The following is a 21,120-nucleotide window of genomic DNA, read 5'->3' as shown; positions in this document are numbered from 1 at the left end:
CCAGTTATCGATAACTCGCTCCGTTTCCACAAAATCGATCAGTATCGATGAGGCCCTTCTGCTCTCTATACCTAATTGCATATGTAGGCTCTCGTATAGTCCGAGCAGCTCCAGAAATGTGCAACTTTTGAATACCTTCCCTCGTTCCCACCCAAAAATGATATAGATTTCATAACTGGCGACATATGCCCGATCTTCTCAATCACATTAATACACGAGTTCGTTTTGTTGTATGTGAATGAAAAGCTTATATTTGTTTTTTTTTTTTTTTGTTTACCGTAAAAATACAGATTTATTTATTTATTATTATTTAATCATCATTTTCATATAACATAATTTCGTAATTTTGGATGCGTGCCGCACAGAGGCCGCTGCCAGGGCAAGCTTTGGGGGGGTTGTTTTTGGGCATCTCCATCTCTGCTTCAGTTCGACTGAAGTCAAGAGTTCCTTCCCCCCCGGAAAAAGAGGGCCCCCTCTGTGACACGGCTGAGCTATTGTGTGTGTGTGTGTGTGTAGGTGTGTGTGTGTGCTACTATCGAAACTAAATTAAAACTTGAACTTTTATCGCTTTGAAGCGGCAACAACTCTCAAATTCGTTGGCCCAACCAGATGTTAGCGTGTGTGTGTGTTGTGTGTGTGGGAATTGGAGGGGGGAGGCGCAAATACATTGTGATGAAGCGCTCCATTTAGCTGCAGCAGCTGGCGGGCGTTGGATCCAGGCCGGAACGCTTCGTGATGCTGAGACGTGTAAACTCCTCGGCGGTGGTCGGATGTATGCCGACGGTGTTCATCAGCGTGGGTATGGTCAGGCCCGACTTGAGGGCAGCGGCAAAGCCCTGTATTACCTCGCCGGCAACGGGTCCCAGATAGTGCAGGCCATAGACGCGCTGATCGCCGCTGCGCTGGGCGACAGCCTTCACATAGCAATAGCGCACGCTCTTCTGGGGTATGAAGAACTCCGTGGGCTTGTAATAGCCGTGGAATACTTCAATCTCTTCGGCGCCGTACGTCTTGACGGCATCCTCTTCGCTCAGGCCGACGCAGGCATACTCGAGCGGTGTGAACACTGTGGTGGCCACATCAGCGTAATCCATGCGCAGATCGGAGTCCGCGTAGAGGCGACGTGCCAGCAGACGGCCGGCCAGGACAGCGACGGGCGTTAGCTCCGGCTTGCCATAGATAATATCACCGACAGCATAGATATGCGGTACATTGGTTGTCTCCTCGCAGTCCACCTGTATCTTGTCCTTGTGCGTGAGCACACCGGCATTGTGCAGATTCAGATCCTCGACCAGACCCTTGCGCCCGATGGCCCAGAGCACCGTATCGAATACATCGCTATCGATCTCGCCGGTCTCCGTGTTCTCGTACTTGACCAGCAGCCGGCCGTCCGATTGCTTCTCGACGGACAGCGGCACAGTTTTGCGCAAGAACGGAATGCCACGCTCCTCCATGGAGGCGGCCACCAAATTAGCCATTTGCTGATCAAAGCCGCGCAGCACAATCGAACGCACCATCACAGTCGGCTCATAGCCGAGTCCCTTCAGGAAGCCGGCGCACTCCAAGCCAATGTCTGCGAGAAGGAACACAAAAGTTAGCGATCAAGCACAACAAAAGGAATTAAGAGCGGAAGGCACTTACAGCCAGCGCCGACGACAAGGGTCTTGCCGGGCTCACGATCCAGACTGAAGAGATCGTCGCTGGTGATGCCATACTCGACGGCGCCGGGTATATTCGGATAACGCGGACGACCGCCGACGGCAATCACAAAGGTCTGAGCGGTAATCGTACGGTCGCCGCTCTTCAGCTTGGCGGACAGCGTGTGCGGATCCACAAACGAGCCCAGGCCGTTGATGTACTCGACTTTCCTGCAAAGGGGAAGAGCATGAATATAGATTCAAGAAAGCTGCGATTGATGTGGATCGCTTACTTGTCGCGCAGATCGACGCGTGTCACCCAGTTGACGGACTTGATGTGATTCTGCACGGAGGAGACGAGCTTGTTCCAATCGGGCTTGATTTTATCATCGACATTCCAGCCGTAGGCGGCTGCCTCGTGTACGGCTTCGCCCAGCAGGGAGGCCTGATGCATCAGCTTCTTTGGTATGCAGCCGACATTGACGCAGGTGCCGCCGACGCCCCATTTGGTGCCAATTGGTGTTGGCTTCACGAAATCCAAGCAGGCAACGCGTGCACCATGCGCCACGGCCTCCTTGGCGCAGGACAAACCACCAGAGCCGCCGCCAATGACAACCAGATCATAATCGTAGTTACCTGCAAATAAAGGAGGAGCATTCAAAAGCTGGACACGGATGGATTCAGTGAGAAGAGCGTGTGTGGCAATTGATACCCCGTGGCATCTTGCGTTTGTCGCTTTTCCGGAGTCGTATGTCCAGATATGCGGAACGATATATGCTGCGCCCCTCGGCGGGCAGCTCATCCGCCAGCGAGGCGGGCACAAATTCAAATAGATGCATTTGCCCGGCAATTGCTGCTTGAACACTGAAGCCTCTGTTTCTTGTTGTTGTCGCGCTTATTTATTATGCACATATGTGTTAACGATGTGCAAATCAAAGTGGAGCAATCATCGCAAGCCCCGCCTTGATGTGCGGTTTGCTTTGGATCCAATACGTTTGCCATGGCTACGAATAAACGATTCAATCGTTTCGTATTGGGGATGTATGTTTAGGTGGACAAGGTTGCCCGACAGGCAGAGGGCGCCAAGGAGTTGCCAGCCAGTTGATATGCAGCGCAGGATCTCTTTATCGATTAACAGCTTATCGATATATTAATCCGATGAATTATGTAAACTAACAGGGAAATTCGCTGCAGATTTCGCACCCTTTTTAAACATGCGATACATATTAATTATATCAGGCCGAAGACCTTCCTAATTTCATTCGTGACTATAAAAACTAATGATGCCAATAAATATATGTTGCCCGATAACATAAGCTAATCAATAGCTCGATTTTCATCCAATTGTGACAATGTCAACTATATAGCATTATCTTCATGATAAACCTCATGATTGAAATGCTTAAAATGAAATTTCAACTATATTTTGATGCTGTTCCGAATTATTTGAATCAATGTTGCAATATCCACATGTTAAAACCCGGAATGACGTTGTAGAATTTAGAAATATCTAAAAATATAAATCATCCATTGTCCAAAAGTCCAATTGGAGCGGAACCGTTCTGATAAGCATAAGCTGCTCGAATAACGAATTGAGGAAATAATAAAATCCATAGATTATCGAAGCGTTTTAATGAAATCGCAAGAATGCCGATCGCTGTGAAATATGAATATAGACGCCTATTGAACAGCATTTATCGAGTTTTAGCTCAGGCTTATTAACATTAGAACAATATATAATAGGCGACGGCCACAGGCCAAAGCTAATTAATTGTGGTACGTGGAATAGAGGGAGAGTGAGAGAGAGAGGGGGAGGGCTGGGGGGGGGTTATTACGTGCTGCTGATAAAGTAACGTAGTTATCGTTGCCAGTCAGTCACAATCTAACCCCACCCCACCCCTGAATTGAATGCGTCACAAACTGGTCAACTTGTACGATGCGAACCTTAATGTAAGGGCATAGAACAAGTTACGATTGCAGCAGTTCGATACATTCACAATGACGATGTGTTAATGAGCATGATGATAATGATAATCGTGATGACGTAATCGGTATGTGCATTGAGGATGTGCTTGCAAAATATCTCAAGATATTCTCGAACATTTCGCGCTATCAGCGGCAAATGTCAAGTTTGTTGCATCTTGCGAAATACCGAAGTGCGATAAACTGGCGTTAAAAGTACTCGAGTTAGAAAGTTGTTACCAAATACCCTCAAGCCGCCCTTTGCTGCCAAAAAAAAAAAAAAAAAAAACCCTTCACTTGCATGATCATGACTCTGCACAAAATAAAAGTTTTTGCCCGGCAAATAATCGATTCACGTTCGATAATGTACGTGCGTAGCGACGCGGGGCGCTTAACAGTTATTGTATAATAAATTCATAAATACAATGGATATGTGCGTGTGTGTGTAAGAGAGAGCGAGTGAGAGAGAGAGAGAGAGCAGCAGCTGAGTGTAGTTATAAGCATAAAAGCGGCCATTTCATTGGATGGCGTTGCCAACTGGTTGGAAAGACGTTGATCATCAGCAGAGTTGCAAATCTTTTGGGGCTACGGTCTTGTGGCATTGGCTTACCTCGTAGTGGCTTAACCTTTCGCACGGGCTGCTGATACATGGCCTGCCTATCGCAATGAGGGTGATTAAAGGGCGGCACATTTAAGCCAGAATCGCTGGTCGAGCTTTCGAGTGAATTGCGACCCTGTGGCAATGTTTTACCAGGATTGCGGTTACCTGATTGCGAAGTTCGTCTGGCCCCCTTGTCTGGCAAGGCGGTGTTGATTGGCTTCATTATTGTTGTTGAATATCTTCGTTGTTGTTGGTTTTGTATTTGGTGTTGTTGTGGTTGGGAATTGTTATTGAACGTGTAGTGTAAACTATTTGCAGCGATTGTTTTTGTCGAACTCGACATAAACATCGTCGCCTGCTGGCGCACCAGCGTTACTGAAAATCTCGAATTCCACAATGTAAGCGACATGTTGTATACGTATAGATAATCGCCGTATATATATATGCATGCACGCTTCGCCTCGGCGCTTTAGTTATTCACTTGGTAGATGTAGCTCAAATTTAAAGCTATGGCGAAATTCTCAAGTTGTTTATTGCGCTGCGCGTTCTTAACAAGGTTTTAGTTTTAGTTAGCGAAATCACGGACACAGGAGAAGACAAACAGAATGAAAAAGAGCGACGTCGTCGTCGTCAGGCGGCTGTTCGGCGCTTGGAACGATTGGAAAGTGTGGGCAGCGACGCTCACCACGTAACAGCGGCAGAGCTGTTGTATGCGAATGCGCGTTCAAAAGAGAATTCAATGTAGATGGCGGCCTGTCATAGGGTCGCCGAGCTGCCTAATTAGCCGTTGCAAACATAATGTAAAAACATTAATTTACATAACTTGCATAAATACAACGACTGGAAGGAGCAACAGTTGGTTGCCCTTATCAGAGTTGCCATAGAGCTAACTCTAATCAGCCATTTATGCTTCTTTTGCGTGCAGCTGGCAACTCTACCAGCTGCCTTAGCCACCGGCCGCTATGTGAAAGCGCTTGTCTATTTGGTTATAAAAAAAATAAAGAGTGCGCCAAGTGTTGACGTTCGGCGTGGTGATAAACGCAATTAGAAGCAGTGTAGTCAAGGCAGCGCCTCGTGGAGCAGCCAGTTTACGCCGTTAGTGTCAGGTATAAAGCTACAACATTTTATTGTGCCCGTTGCCTCAGCTTAAGTGCAAATAACCGATTAGATTTCCTTAACGGAAAGCAAAAACAATTTCACAAAATGAACTCGATTTTAATAACGGGCTGTAATCGCGGACTGGGCCTGGGCCTGGTGAAGGCTTTAAACGCACTGCCGGAGCCGCCGCAGCATCTATTCACCACATGCCGCAACCTGGAGCAGGCCACAGTAAGTACTTTTGTCCAGTCATGTCGCCCCAACGGGTGACTCATGCACAGGGTCAGTTGTTAAAGAGTCTCAACGACATCTACACATCGAAACTACGCGAATAATTATAAGTGGCAATAGCAGCAACAACAACAGCAGCAACAGCAACCCGTAACGCGAGCGAGACAGCAAGAAATATTCTTGTCTTGTGTGTGGCATCACTTCTGTTACTCACCTTTACCGTCTACGGGCGCCATGTTTTGCAGTCTTGGCAAGTGTTTTAGGCTAAAAAACAGGATCAGAACTTGCTTCCAAATATTCAATAAATTTATTCAGTTAGACTGAAGATGAACACACTTTGCACGGTCACTTTGAATGGCAATTAATACAAAAAAAAAATAACAAACTCGATTTTGTCAAATGACAGTTAACTAACTAGCCCTGCGCGACACTCTCGCCAGCGAACGCAAATGCGAAATAAGCGGTAAACTTTTTGCAATTGCTTTTACGCTTTCGGTTCGATGCTTTGGCTGTCGGCTTTTGCTGCTGCTGCTCGTTTTCCAGTTATGGAAAGCACAATCTATCGATATATCGATGCTTTTTTGCGCACGCAACGACGTCAATGCCGCTTCGCGTAAACTTGGCGCTACTTTTGTACGGCTTTTGCAGCACTTTTTCCAGTGCTCACGATGTATCGCAACAAACAACAAATATATCGATACTTTATTATACTTTATGAAGTTAGCTGTGAGCATGAGCTTGGCGCCACATTTGAAAAGCAGTCGAAGCATAAATTGTAATTGTTTTGCCTTGCAGGAGCTCAAAAAGTTGGCGAAGGAGCATTCTAATATACATATACTTGAGATTGGTATGAAAAAGCACGTTTGCTTTCTTAAATTAGTTGAGATCTAACATCAATACTGCTTTTCAACAGATTTGAGAAACTTTGAAGAATACGACAGGCTCGTTGGCAAAATCACCGAGGTGACCAAAGACGCCGGTCTCAATGTGCTCTTCAACAATGCTGGCATCGCGCCCAAGTCTGTGCGCTTCGGTGCCACCAGGCAGCAGGATCTGATCGATACGCTGCAAACAAATACCGTGGTGCCTGTTATGCTGGCCAAGGCCTGTCTGCCGCTGCTAAAGCAGGCTTCGGAGGTCAACGAGAACGTGTCCCTTAGCGTGAAGCGGGCTGCCATTATCAATATGAGCTCCATTCTGGGCTCCATACAGGCGAACACGGATGGCGGCCTCTTGCCATATCGCACTTCCAAGGCGGCGCTCAATGCGGCCACCAAGTCGATGAGCATCGATTTGGCACCACAAAAGATACTCTGCGTCAGCCTGCATCCCGGCTGGGTGCGCACTGACATGGGCGGCAACAATGCGCCCCTGGACGTGGCCACCAGCACCGAGCAGATTGTGAAGACAATTTGCCAGCTGAACGAGTCGCACAATGGCGGCTTCTATCAGTACAACGGCGAGCAGCTGGCCTGGTAGAGGCGAACACAACATCATGAGCTACATATATCATGTATATATATGTATATATATATATTTTGTTGCTATCTATGTAAATTATTGTTGGTGCTTACACGAATTTGTGAAAATCATAAGCTTGCGTTATTATCTAGCGCTGACGTGGCAGCCATGGGCTGCTGTTCCAGATCACATCAGAGCGGCGGCGGCGGCGGCTGCGTTGCTTGTGGATTGCTCCCGCTGCCATTCATGGGATATGCCACGCGTTTGCGCAGATCAAGCCGGGGACGACGGTTGCCAGCGCTGGCCGTGCCAGCGTCGGCGCTAACTGGCGGCGGATCGTTCCAACCGGGCGTAAGTGAGCCTAACAGTTCGATGGGAATACGCTTATGATGGCTTTAATGCAATAACTGTCTGGCTGGGACTTACCTGGAAAAGCGCCGCTTGGTGCAATGCTTTGGCCCATTGGCGGCGGCGGCTGTTGTTGGGGCTGTGTTGCAGTTGTTGGTGGCGGTGGCGGTGGCGGCGTCATGTCTGTCACTGGCGCTAAGTTAGCTGACTGTGTTTACCTATTTGCAGCTTCCTTTCAGCTGTTCTGGACAGCCAAAATGTCAAGTGTTGAAATTTTATTATTGTTTTCGATAAATATCAACGAATTGTGCGCGCAACCAACTTCATGTGAGTGCAATAATTGCGTGCAGCTAGCTTCATGTAAGTGCAAAATTGCGTGCAGACTTTGTTCGAGTGCGCAATTTGCGCGCAGCCAACTTCAAGGCGCACTCAAATTTGAATTTTGCACGTTAATTTGATTAAGAACCGTTACAATTTAGAAACCCAAAAGAATAGTGTTTTTCTTTTTTTCTGCTGTCCACAAATTATACAACAGCAAAAAGTGAAAACCTATTATATTTTCTGGATGGCAACAACATTTGCAGGGCTTCGATGTACAGAGGATTTTAGTATGGGTTGAAAATGTATTTAAGAGAGAGAGAGAAAAAAAAAGCTGCAATGCAAGACATTTATTAGAATATACAATTAGTATTAGGAAAAATTGTTAGATATTTGCTGTTTCTTTGGTCTCTTACAATAGCCGCTGTCACACGCACAAGAGTCTTGAGTCTAATCTTGTGCAGTGGCCAGCAGCTGCAATAAGTACCGCTCGTATCATTATATCTATATCAAACAGGATGTATATATCTATCACTATCGTATTGGACACACGCACTGTAACACTTGAGAAAATCGTCTGATTTGCTTTTCGGCAGAGGCCTGTCCTCGACAAGTTAATGCTTGAATTAATGATGATGGGCCGCCGGGTCCAACATATGTTTCGGTTCCCAAATCCCAGTTTTGAATATTTAAGTCAGTTCAGTTCCGCTGCCGTGGCTGTTAATTTGTACTCAACTGTTAATTGTTGTTGTTGGTATTTGGTATTTGGTTTTAACGTTTGACAATTTGTCAGTTGAATTGAATTAAATAGTCGCAGCGGCTATTGATTTTCAATTGAAATCCTTCGAATGCTTCCTTTCGCTGCTGTCAGCCTAATTAAAATTGAAAGCTAGCCAATTAGACGATTCCAAAAATATATATTTCTGCACAAATTGCCATATTCCGCATTTCTGGCCATGTCAAACTTTCGATTAGCACAGCAAAAAAAAATTTATTCAAAAAAAATTAATACTGTTTATCCTTATTTGTTTTATTCACTGGCAAAAAAAAAAAAATTGATATTTTTGATGATATTTTGCAAAAAAAAAAAAAAAAAAAAATTGTTGCTCTTTGGCTGGCTGCAGCTGCTCGTCGCTGTTGTCGCTTAATTAACAATGTTTAACTGAGACAATGTTCAGGCCGTCGTGCCGCTTTTATAGCTGCAGGTGTCGCCGACGCCGTCGCCGTCGACGCTGACGTTGGCTGCGCCGTCAGCTTTGCTGCTGGCGTCGCATCCCCCACAAAGTTGCCGTTGTCAAGTTTTCTACCTACCTGCTGGCCAGTGCATGGAGACGCCCACACACACACATGCACACATGCACACATGCACACATGCACACATGCACACATGCACACATGCACACAGTGGGCAAACGTCAGCGAAGTCTTACATGTGTGTGCGTGCTTGTGTGCGTGTGTCCCTGCGTGCGTGTGCTTGTAACTAACTTTGTAATATTATTAGACGGCTTTAGTGTGCGGCAGTTGCTGTGCCTTGACCAGTCGTTGCGAGGGGGCGCGGGCGGGGTCGGCTGCGCTGTTTGCGAAAAGTCGCTGCCTACTTTTAGGCGCAGCTCGATTGCACATTTGCTGCAAATCAAAAATGCAGCAACAACAACAACACAAGGAACATGCTGCAGCGAATGAAGCAACAAAGAAAGACTGAAATCATTGGGGCAGGTTATTGAGTAGCAGCCCCCTACCAGCGCCCCCTGCCGCAAAGTTGATTAAGAAACATGATGCCGCCATGAGCTATGCAATTGCAACTCCATGTGCAAAGCACTTTGCCACACTTTCCAACACTTGCCCCATTGCAGGGGTGGTTTGCGCTTAGCCACCTTCAGATTGGGGACGTCCAGCGGGTGAATCTGTAGAAAACACGTAACACAAACGAAATAAAAAAGAAGGAACAACAGCAAAAGAAACCGAACCAGAAACAAAGGCCAAACAGCATAAAAAGTACGTTAAAATTAAATAACATTGTTCTATGCATGCGACACCTTTAACTGACCCCGCCCCGTACCGACCACCGCTCACTACAGGCACACACATACAGTAGAGCTGTGCTACCCCTACCCGCCGCAACTGTACCGATCACTTGTATGGCATCGCCGTTTGGAATGCTTCGCTGCGCTGCGCCCGTATAACGGGGCCTCTCTGCCCGTGTGGGGAATCTCAACAAGGCAACGCAGCGGGCAGCAGCTTAAAGAAACAACAACAACAGCAATAGCGGGCGGTTGCAGAGCGACGCTGTGGGGGGGGTAGAGAGAGAAAGAGAGAGAGAGAGAGAGAGAGTCGGTGCTTAGCGAAAATGGCGAGTATCGAGTGACAGATTGTCTGCGGCAAAGAGGCCAACGGCGAGCGGGATGTGTGCGGGGGGCGCATTGTTCCTATTGCTGTTGCTGTTGTTGCTCTCCTCTTCTCCTTCTTCTTCTCTAGCAGCTGCTTCTTCTGCTCTTGTTGTTGTTGTTCTTGCGAAACCATAATTTTCAAAGCAGGCGTCACTCACACACACGCTCAATGGTCACACAGTTTTTGACACATTCGTTCGCGCTGTCTCTTTTCCACTCGGCTGCGTTTGATTATGTGCGTGTGTGTGAGTGCACCGCGCTCTTGTTGTCAGGATAAATATATATTATGAAAATCCTTGATATGCCAGAAATCTATTCAACTGACGTTCGTAATCAACTGGCGGATAATTCATTTGGACTTTTTTACGCAACGCTTAGCACAGGTGCAGGCTCCGTTAAAGTATACCACGCTTATTTGCTGTGCGAACAAATATTAATGGAAAATTATATAAGTTATGAAAGCGATTCTTCCAGTTGGCATATCGCGTAACGCTTTTTAATTTGCTTTCTTATCTGCCAACGGGACATTGTGGGGGGGGGGGGGTAGGGTTTGCTAAGAAAGTCATCTGGGGGAAAACTTATCACTCGGCGTATACGTAATATTCGATGTGCTTCAGCTTTGCCGTCCATTTATTCGCCTTTAAATGAGCACATCTCAGAAATTTAATTTGGAAACTTTTACTTTATTATTAGGTTTATCGATAGTTTGCTTAAATCGATAAATATCGGTTATAAGCTTAGACTTTTTGCAGCTGCAGATGCATAAGCTCGTCAAACTTCAAGCCTCAAGCTGCCTTCGCTTGTTCTATCTCGTATATTAGGCCCCGGAATTTCCATAGGTATTGGCCTATTAACACCCAAAGTATGGATCAGGGGAGAAGAGGAAGCACAAGTGCCGCGTGTGCCTATTTGTTTTCATTTCTGTTACGACAGCTTGGCCTTTTAATATAATATTTTGTATTTGAATTGCACGAGTTTAACGTATTCGTTACTTTGATCCAATAAGCTGGTTCAAACTCACAACAAGTACGAATGTGGCTGTCGTATAAGAGGACAATGACACGGAAACTAGAATTTGAATAAGCTTAAGGTTTTTGAAATGCTTTAATTATATTTTGTTTCTTAAAATCCATTGAAAATGGGAGAAAGTAAAGTGGAATGAAATTTCGACATCTAGACATTGACTTAATTTGTTTAAAAATCTGATTTGTCAGTTAATGCTGCAAAACTATTCGTAATATCATTACTTAATTCTACTTAGTTTTGTTCAAACATTTGAAGGAAGATCTAAGGTATTTATTTATAATATTCATTTTTAGATGCGTTCCTTCGTACGCCACATTTCCGTAGGCACAGCTCTATTTTGACTTCAGGAAAACTATAATTTGCAGAGTTATCCTGTTGGAGTCCTTCTCGAAAGGCGACCTGCTCTTAAAAGCCTCTAAAGAACGAGCCACGCCCGAAAGGCACAATTTGTTTCTTGAACAAACTTAACAATTCCTTTTGTTTTTCGTTCTCATATTATTTTGTCAATCATTTTACATAGAACCATTTAAAAAAAAAACGCTTGTGAATAATAACAAGCTTCATTATTCCCCCAACTCAGCTCCAAAACCTTATCGAATCGAACAATTATATGGCCATCATATGGCTTCTATGGAAACAATTAATGGAAATCAATGCTCTTGTATAAAAGCACAGCTAGCAAGGCGTTTTTTTATTGTTCGTATACCCTGTAACATACAAAATAGGGTATACTAGTTGTATGCAAGCCACTAGCACGCAACTCCGACGCCTTTGGGCCTATATTTTCTTGAGCAGAACAAACAGCCGAGTCTATCCAACAAAGTCTTTGCATATAACCATATTTATATCTTTTCAGAGTTGGCTAACGCCATGCTACGCTGGTTATTTCGTTAAAACCTGGCAGTGTTGTGAAATGCGCAGGACTTGAGTCTCTGTACAACACTGTTAGAGTGCGGTTTGCTGTGACTGTACGTGAATAGAGCTGATTTGTGAGAAAATCCTGGGAGACAACAGTCACATTAAAGAACGCCAAACTCTCTTTATTCAAAACCCGATACATTTACATATGTACATTTGCAATATGTATTCAAATTTCTTATTTTCTTTCCGATATGCCACGCCATTTGCATGATATCGATAAATATCGATTTTGAGACGTGACTTTGTAAGCAATCCGCGGAAATAACTAGCACTAGAAACGCCCTAGCTAGGCATTCAGGTATGTGCATATAAATTATATATCATATTTGTATACCCCTTCATCCACTCGTATTCCGATAATTTGAAAAAATCCCATTCATAATGCTAGAGCCATGTGCTTTGCTTTACAAACACATTTAGTTCCTATATTGAAAGGCTGCAATTTTCGGAAAGTCAGACTAGAAACACTGGAGTTACTTCAGGAGTTACTCGGGAACTCGGGCAAAATACTTGAATGTATGTCCGACTAAAGCACACACTTATTTTACGACGATTCGAACTTGTGTACAGGGTATCAGCTAGTCGCAACTTGTGCAGTTCTTTTACAGAAACTCTTTCGAAACTCTTTCGCTTGCTCGCTCTCGCGCTCTCTCTCTCACTTTTGCTCTCCCTCCCACAGTCTCTGTCTCTCTCTCTCTCTCTTTCTCTCTCTCTCTCTCTCTCTCTTTCTCTCTCTCTCTCTCTCTCTCTCTCTCTCTCTCCATCTTGACTGAAGTTAAAAACCTGTCGATTTTAATCAATATTCATAAAAAAGTGTTGGTATTAAAATGCACAAGCAACCACACACACAGGCACACACACGAACATACACACACACAACCACATACACGCACACACAGACACACACACACATGCATACACACGCACTTTGTGTCACTTTGTCATTTTGAGGTTTATATTCATTTGCCGTTTTGGACAGCTGCTCGGGTTGAAGGTGGAGGTGTGCTGTGGCTCAGTGTCCTGCTGCGCGTGCACGTCAAACGTGTCCTTTGCAGCTCGGCACAGCGGGCGGATGGGTTGCTGGGCGGCTGGGCGGCTGGGCGGCACACAGAGAAAGAAGAATGGTTGCGAGGCCAAGTGCAACGTCAATGCAACACGCGTGCAACACAGCGCAACAGAAACGGCAACAAATTGTTGCAGCCAAGACGCGCGCCAAGGATCAGCAAAGCTTCTGTGGCAAACTGGGACACTGGGATTTGGCTTTGTGGGCTCGCCAGCAGCCCACACTTTACGCCCACGCCTTGATGACGTCACAGACTTTTTGGGGCTTCGGCTATTGGCTTCGGCTGTTGGCATTGCTTTTGCCTCTTTTTTTGGCACTCGCCTCGGCACTGGGTTAGCGTGCTGCCTGGTCCTGACCTGCGCCTGGCCCCGGCCCTGATGCTGTGCGCGCCGTGCCCCCACGTTGATGACAATGACGTCAGCAGTCGAGGCGGGTAAACGGCCTCTGTCAGCGAGTCACATGTTGCTGGCACGCAACCAAGACGCACTCTCCCAGCAGCAGCAGCAGCAGCGCCTGTTGGCAGGCAACGCTTTTTTTTGCTAGTCTAGGCAAATAGTTTATGCTATACGCTGGGGCCGCAACATTGTCAATCGTTTGGCTAAAGTTATGCCACACAATTTGGCCTGCTTAGCGTTTTACTTATACTTTGCAGCACCTTTTCTCAAATTACTCAACACTGTTTTTGGCAAATTTGAAATTGCAATCAATGTGATTTTGGGAACATCTTTTGAGCTGGTTTTGAGGCCTCAGACATTTTAATTCTTATCATTTAAATATTTTGTATCGCTTTTCTAACACTATTCAACACTTATTTTGTTTGGCACATTTCAGGCCAAAAATTACCCTGAAGTTGTAGCCAAATTTATTTCGGGAACATCTCTAGAGTTGGTTTCGAGCTCTACGAGCTGTAAACAGTTATTTTCTTTTAATATTTCAAAGTTTTCTGTCTTTTATCCCACGTTATTCAACACTCTTTATGAGTTATTCAACATCTTTTCGCAGATATGTTCGTGAATTTGTAACGGAAGTGTTTTTGGGAACATCTCTTGAGCTGGTTTTGAGGCCTCAGAGATTTTAGCATTTTTTTCAATATTTTTAATCGTATTCGCAACATTATTCAACACTCTTCATAAGTTGTTTGTGACAATTTAAAAATACAAATATTACCCTGAAATTTCAGCCAATTTCAATTCGGAAACATCTTCAGTGTTGTTTTCCAACTTTGCAAGCTGGTAAGCTGGTATTTTCTTTAATATTTGAAAATATTAAATCTTTTTCCCACATTATTCAACACTGTTTAGTACACCATCTTCTCGCGAAGATGTTCGTCAAATTGTAACCAATTCATTTTTGTGAGCATATCCAGAGTTTTGAGACTCAAGAGCCTTAAACACTTATTTTAAATGCAAATTCATTAAAATATTTGCACGTTTTTTCCTTTAATTACCCAACACTTATTATGAGCTCGGCAGCTTTACGCAACACTTTGCGTAAAACTTTATCGAATCTGTTTTGCAGAGAATCACCGCTTTTTAACCTCTTGCAACCTCCTCCGCTTTTCCCTTTTTTTTTTTTTTTTTTTACAAATTACCCAACACTCTTTTTAAGTAGCTTAGCAACTTTATGCAAAAATTTGCGTGAAACTGTAATGAAAGTGATTTAGTGCACTTCTCTCAAGAGTTCGTTTTTAAGCTCTAAAAGCGTGCAAACGTTTTTATTTTCGCTTTTTGCTTATCTCGCATATTTTTATTCATTTTTTCTTCAATTAGCCAACACCTCCTATAAGAAGCTTATCGAAGTGTTGGCTTTTTATTAATAACCCTTGAGTTCTCTGTGCTTGGCGCCTGAAAGCATGCAACATTTTTGTTTGCATGCAGACGCGCAAATAAATTTGTTTTGTGTTTAAAATATGGATTTTGTTGAGTAGAGTTTATGTTTAGTGTATACACAATACATAAATATTTATGTTGAATATGTACAACAACAGCTCGATGTGTTGATTATGGCAATAAATATGATTTAATGCTGCGATTGAGAAGTTTTTTGGCTTACGTTTTCTTCTGCTTGAAATGCATTTATATAAGTATATATATATATAATATATAAATATTGCATTTTTTATATTTAATTAATGCTGCAGCTGTTTGAGCTAATGTTCGTTCTAAGATCTAGCTTTCGGGCTAGAATCTTCAGCTCTGGAAACTCCTGAATATACAGGATCTTCTCAGCTGTAGCCTGTAGCTGTTCAGCTAGTAGCTAAATGTTATATGAATACCAAATAATATATTTATATATTATGCTGAACACAAGTAGTTTACGATAAGCCTTTATTTTGGCGCCAGTTCAAAAACTGGACATTTTTTACCCAATCATCCCCCATCTCTTCTCGCCGCATCTTGAATAACTGCAAAATTTCCAAATTTTCTTCATTGGCAATCAACAATTTCTCACAAGAATTTTTGCTGTAATTCAATTTAAAATGTATTTAATATTTCTAGCAAAAGCATTCTGGCTGAAAAACCTCTGATTTTCTGCGTGTTCCCAATTTCATAAACTACATTGAAACCAATATGAAAAAGTTCAACAATTGTTGACATTTTTCAGTGCTTTGCATTTCGTATAGAAATAAAATTAACAATTATATTCATACAAATAATGTAATTTATATTCTAACAATGTAAATTTATTTACCATTTAATAATACCAATAAGTGCATATATATATATTTGCTATAGAGTTGAAGTTTAAGAATTTCTTGCGGGCGCCGCAAAGTATGCTATGGATATTGCTGTTGAAATTGTGACGAAAACGTATTCGGGAACGGGCCACAATGCTTGCGCTTACCAATTCTCAAATTTATATATATATATGCTATTAAATTGTATCTTTATTATAAGGCGCTTTCCATTTTCTGGCACAATCAAAGAATTTACAGGCTTACAATTTTCGCTTACTTGCAATGTTTCTCGCTTATTTTGTTTATATTTAACACTTACACTTGATCGTTATTTTGTGCTCTTCTGGCTTGATTGCCGCCCCACGAACGAGCTCAACGTGTCAAGTTTTCGACTTTCGAATCCGCTCAAAACTTGATTAGTGGAACTCGTGCGTAGGGCAGAAGCGCGAGCTGCTTTTCAAAGCGACACCACATGCAATTTCAATTTCGATATCAACTTACTCAGATGGCGATACACTTGATTCACACTGATCAACACTGGCAATAGCAAAAAAAAAATAACAAGTGTGTACCAAAAAAAAAAAAAAAAAGGAAAAAAATATAGTTGTTGAAGTTGGCTGTGGTCAGAGAGATTGACGAACTGGTTGGTTTGGAAACGAATTTCCGACTGATGTTACCAAATGCGCCAGCCTCAAAATGTAAACCCATGCGTGCCCAGACGCCAGCAGCTTTCCCAGCGCTACGGCAGCGACGTCGGCAGCGCGGCAAAGCTCTGCTTTCGCACAGAGTGTCCTTTGCAGCGCCAAGTGTCCGCGACTCTGTTGCTGCCTCTTTTTCTCAATGAAATTTCATTTGCCTGCCCCGGCCTGCTGCTCGCCTTGGCTTTGGCCGCACCTTGGCTGCGCCGCCTCATATCCTGTGAATGAATGCCAGCCATGACGTCATCGGAGCACAGCAACAAAATACAGGCCGAAACCAGTTCGTGCGCGCGCTTTCGCTTTCGTCAGAGACGGCCACGGCGACGGCGACGGCCTCGCCAGTAGGTCACTGTGTTAGCAGCATCCCGCAGACAGCCAATCGATGCTTGGCGCGCTCTTATCCCCTGCCTTCGCCAGTGTTGCACAAGATTTTGCAAATCGCATGCTCTAAAAGGGCGAAGCGAGAGAGCTAGCCGAAAACAGCTGAAACGGGCAAAGTGCTGCCTACTTTTGTGCAGTTTTCTTTGCAGCAGTTGGCAACGCTTCTTCGCTGGATTGAACAATGTTTGACTTTTTATCTCATTGATTTCTTCTAACTTAGCTAGTTAAAATAAGCTAAACATACAAAGTGCTGCAAAGAGCTGAAACAGGCAAAGTGCTGCCTAGTTTTTCGCAGCTTTCCTTGTAGCAGTTGGCAACGCTCTCGCGCTGGCTTGCAAAATGTTTGCCTTTTTCTTACTTTTATTATGAGAAAATGCATAAGCTCAAGAAAAGCTAGCCAAACACAGCTGGAACAGGCGAAGAGAGTTAGCCATAAAGAAGCTGCAACATGCAAAGTGCTGCCTAGTTTTGCGCAGCTTTCCTTGTAGCAGTTGGCAACGCCTTCGCGCTGGCTTCGGCAATGTTGCCTTGTATTTCTTCTCTTATTATCAATGTGAAAATGTTGCTCTCTCTTGTTTAAGATTAAGTAAGGTCTTGCATTTCCAATTTATGTCGATTCTTTCATTTTGTTAGCTTTAGTTCAGCATGAAAATAATTTGAATAACTCTATGCAAACATATTACAGAAATTAAATAAACTCAAAGTAAATCTTACAGCTAAAATAATGTGCAAACATTTTTGCTAGAGAAAACAAAGAAGCTAAATCTGTAAGCAAAGTGCCCGAGCACAGTTTGCCGCTAAAACTAGCCAAATTGAGCTGAATTGCCAGCACTTCTCCCGGCTGCGTTCCGGCGTGGCACGCGCTCGGCTACTCGAATAGATGCTTGGGGCACTTGGAGCACTTGGAGCACTTGGAGCTGCTTCTGGGCCAGCCGGAGCTTGCAGGCTGCGATGACGTCGACACCTGTTTGACCATTGCCAAAGTCTCGTGGCACACACGCACACACACACACGCGCGCATCTATTTGACACTTTGACCTTATGCTGGCTGCTGGGGCATGCTGTTGATCCGGCCTGGCATACCCGCCCCAGCTTATGCTCCGCGACCTTCGCAAATTTATTTTTAGTGCGCTTCTCTATAAATACACAAACGGGGTCAGCGCCAGTCGAGCAGCAACACAACTTTTGCGAATGCTGCAACTCCACAGCACAACACACACTCAACACACACACAACACACACACAACACACACACAACACACACACACACACACACACCTACTCCAACGACAGCTGCCAATTGCCAGCCAATTTGAATTGCATTTGCATATGCGTCACATCTCGCTAAGAATTAAGGCCTCCAGGCTGGGATTGGCTTTGGGTTTGGGTTTGGCTTCGGCTTCGGGATTGGGTTTGGGCTTTGGGGCTTTGGATTTGCAGCGCATTGTCAACGCGGGGGCGTCAGGCAAACTGATTTGCAATCCAAAATCTATTTTTACTTTGTCAAATTAGACGCTGTCTTTCGCACACATATTTAGATATATGTATATATATATCTGCAGTATATCGTGTGCCATTTATTTATATACTCAATTACAGTCGAAAGATTGACGTTTATTTAATTTGAACAAAAATAACGTTAAGTGCCTGATTGGGAGGTAACCAGAACCTAGCTCGAGCAGTTTCCTCAAGCTTCCTTCTATGCACACACACTCATTTACACACACAGATACACAGCCGTGCTTCTTTTTCATCCAGCTACACTCCATGGAAAATGTAGTTTGAATATATTTCTGCGATGCTTAAAGTCCGATCGCTATGAAATTTATAGCTCACAAATAGAACACGCAATGCTGTATGTATGCCAAAGGGTAAAGCTTTAAAAAGTGCGTTTATATACCCTATACTTATGGCTAAAAAAGGAATATGGGTTTTGTGCAAATGTATGTAACAGGCATAAGAAAGCATCTCCGATGCCTTAAGGTATAGATACTCTTGAGCAGCATCAATAGCCGAATCGATCTAGCCATGTCCATCTGTTTGTCCATCTATCTGTCCGTCAGAACAGGGCATCCCCTAGTCTTGCGACTTCCGACTTATTTTGGCATGCAATATGGGTGAGCATTCAAATAGTAATCTATCTAATCAGCTTTTACTATAAGGTTCTATATAAATGAAATTTGCCTAAGGCAATGTTTGTCCTGGCAGCAGACTTCGGTGCTTAGAGTCCGATCGTTATGCAAATTTCAGGGCGTGAGGCGCTGCCTCTTTACTTTTTCAATGTTGAAGGTAATCAAGATGTATTAAGGTATCAAATAAGTAAACTATCTTATGCTATACAAGAACCTACTACTTATATGTATATCCAATTTGGAGTATTTTGTTCTTAGAAACTGCGAGTTAGGTCTAAAAATCAATTCTTAAAATCAATTTATATCGATGCTATGAAAATGGAAAATGGAAAGATAATGTCAAACACTAGATATGCGAGAATTTACAAAATACTATATATATTTAAGATGTTTGAATATATGGATGGGCCGTCTCTGTTGACCGGGAATATACACGGGGACCCTATGGGGTCTCTCTCTCATTTTATTTGTTTAGTATTGAATCAATTTGCTAGTTTTACCTATTCTTATATATGCCTTAACAATCTTTTTGTTGGACAGCTATAACTTATAGAACCATAGCTTCAGTCTGTGTTTAAATTGCAAGCATATTTCAAATATTATTGAATTAACTAAAAATCGCTTAAAGCCTTTGCACGCAGAGCAGCTGCATTTATGCATTTAAGCTCCCAGGGATTTTCATCCCGCACACTTGTCAAGGGCTCGTAATAATAATGCTAGTAAAATGTATGCGATTCCATGAAAAATTCCTAGAATATTTCCCCTTTGCACAATGAAGGCACAAGCTTATCATTCTGAGAATTGTGCGCCAGCAAAAAAAATAGAGGAAAAAAATTATATAATAAAATATAAATGCATTGCGCTGAAGTATCGAGCATAATGCACATGTATGTATTGTATTATTGTTGGCATCGTAACGGCAACGGATTCGCAATTTAACAAGCTCTTCAATAATAGCCAAGTAATTGCCTGCAATTTGAATGGGCCTCCAGTTAACCTGCCGAGTTGGCCGCTTTCGGCTTATCTGCAATTTCTCAGAATGATTCCCGCTGTTATCAAAAGGGGTCTTCAACTGGATCCTGTTCAAAGTTACGCAAAAAGGCAGCTTGTGCACACATTTGGGTCGGATCATTAAAGAGCTGTATGAACATAGAATCAATCTAAAGCTAAGAAGTGAAGAATGGAACATGCAACGCATTTAAGACGGGCAGCATAGAAAGGAGGAACAGCTGGAATGGAATGAGCTTAAAAATATGAACAGCAGTATATGGAGTAGGGAACAGAATGGAGCCTGGAATGGAACACAAAGTGAAACACGGAACGGCACAGCAAGTGGAAAATGGAATGGAGCACAATGTGAAACATAGAATGGAAGACAAAGTGATACACGAGAGGAAACAAACGGGAATGGAACATAGAATTCAACACAAAATAATGGAAAGCACAAAGTGAAATTTAGAATACAACACAAAGTGTATACAATGGAACATAAAGTGAAGCACTAAGTGAAGGAAAAACTATTCGCACCTGGAATGGAACATGGCATCGGAAATTAAGTGGAACATAGAATGGGACACAAAGTGGAAGCTTACTTTGTCTAAAGAGTGAAACATAGAATGAAGCACTAATTGAAACACAGAATGGAACATAAAATTAAACCTGATGTAAAACATGGAATAGATAGAGTTCAACGCGGAATGGAACATTGCATGGAACATGGGATGGAACCACAATTGAGATAAGGAAATGGAACATAGTATATGTGGAACATAGAATGGAGCCTGGGTGAATTACAAAATGGAAATGGAAATAAAATGGTGAAACATAAAATCAAAACACTCGGCGAAACGCAGAATGGAACACTTATCAAACATCGAATGGAACAAAGAATAAAATCCATAGAAAAAATGAAATATATTTCAAAGCGGAATGGAACATTGCATGGAACATGGAATGCAGCCACAATTGAAATAAGAAAATGCCGCTTAATATTATTTGGGATAATTAAAGCGAGCTGTAGCTCGATCTATTCAAAGTTCATCTATGGCAGCAGCTAATTATCTGACTGTCACGAATGCATTCAATTGACAAATCTATTCCTATAACTTCTTTATTTATTTATATGGTATGTATACTATATAAGATTTGCAGATAAGCTCAAGCTGCAATTTTCTGCTAT

The 21,120-nt window shown here is 43.2% G+C and overlaps 3 protein-coding genes across 5 annotated transcripts; 1 reads left to right on the top strand and 2 right to left on the bottom strand.

Moving 5' to 3' along the window:
- Positions 1–268: 268 nt before the first annotated feature.
- On the bottom strand, positions 269–5,986 carry LOC115768601 (thioredoxin reductase 1, mitochondrial). Of its 3 annotated transcripts, none has more exons than XM_030713252.1 (4): positions 4,210–4,745; positions 1,931–2,273; positions 1,642–1,868; positions 269–1,573 (listed from the first exon to the last, which is right to left on the bottom strand). In XM_030713252.1, the coding sequence occupies exons 1-4, from the start codon at positions 4,607–4,609 to the stop codon at positions 687–689; spliced, it is 1,857 nt and encodes a 618-aa protein (XP_030569112.1). In that variant the 5' UTR covers positions 4,610–4,745; the 3' UTR covers positions 269–686. The 3 variants fall into 3 exon arrangements, with proteins under 3 accessions (XP_030569112.1, XP_030569113.1, XP_030569114.1); XM_030713253.1 differs by having other exon boundaries at positions 4,366–4,738; XM_030713254.1 differs by lacking the exon at positions 4,210–4,745 and adding an exon at positions 5,744–5,986 and having other exon boundaries at positions 270–1,573.
- On the top strand, positions 5,161–7,031 carry LOC115768602 (C-factor). The gene is made up of 3 exons (XM_030713255.1): positions 5,161–5,529; positions 6,325–6,376; positions 6,443–7,031. The coding sequence occupies exons 1-3, from the start codon at positions 5,404–5,406 to the stop codon at positions 7,006–7,008; spliced, it is 744 nt and encodes a 247-aa protein (XP_030569115.1). The 5' UTR covers positions 5,161–5,403; the 3' UTR covers positions 7,009–7,031.
- A 133-nt stretch (positions 7,032–7,164) lies between these two features.
- On the bottom strand, positions 7,165–7,634 carry LOC115768603 (steroid receptor RNA activator 1). Its single transcript, XM_030713256.1, has 2 exons — positions 7,417–7,634; positions 7,165–7,351 (listed from the first exon to the last, which is right to left on the bottom strand). Exons 1-2 carry the CDS (start codon positions 7,517–7,519, stop codon positions 7,182–7,184), a joined length of 273 nt encoding a protein of 90 aa, XP_030569116.1. The 5' UTR covers positions 7,520–7,634; the 3' UTR covers positions 7,165–7,181.
- Between the last annotated feature and the right edge of the window lie 13,486 nt (positions 7,635–21,120).

This window comes from Drosophila novamexicana, unplaced genomic scaffold (assembly GCF_003285875.2).
Source record: "Drosophila novamexicana strain 15010-1031.04,08,12 unplaced genomic scaffold, DnovRS2.1 tig00001842-arrow-arrow-pilon, whole genome shotgun sequence".
Lineage (NCBI taxonomy): Eukaryota > Metazoa > Arthropoda > Insecta > Diptera > Drosophilidae > Drosophila > Drosophila novamexicana.
This window is presented reverse-complemented; position numbering and strand designations above follow the sequence as displayed.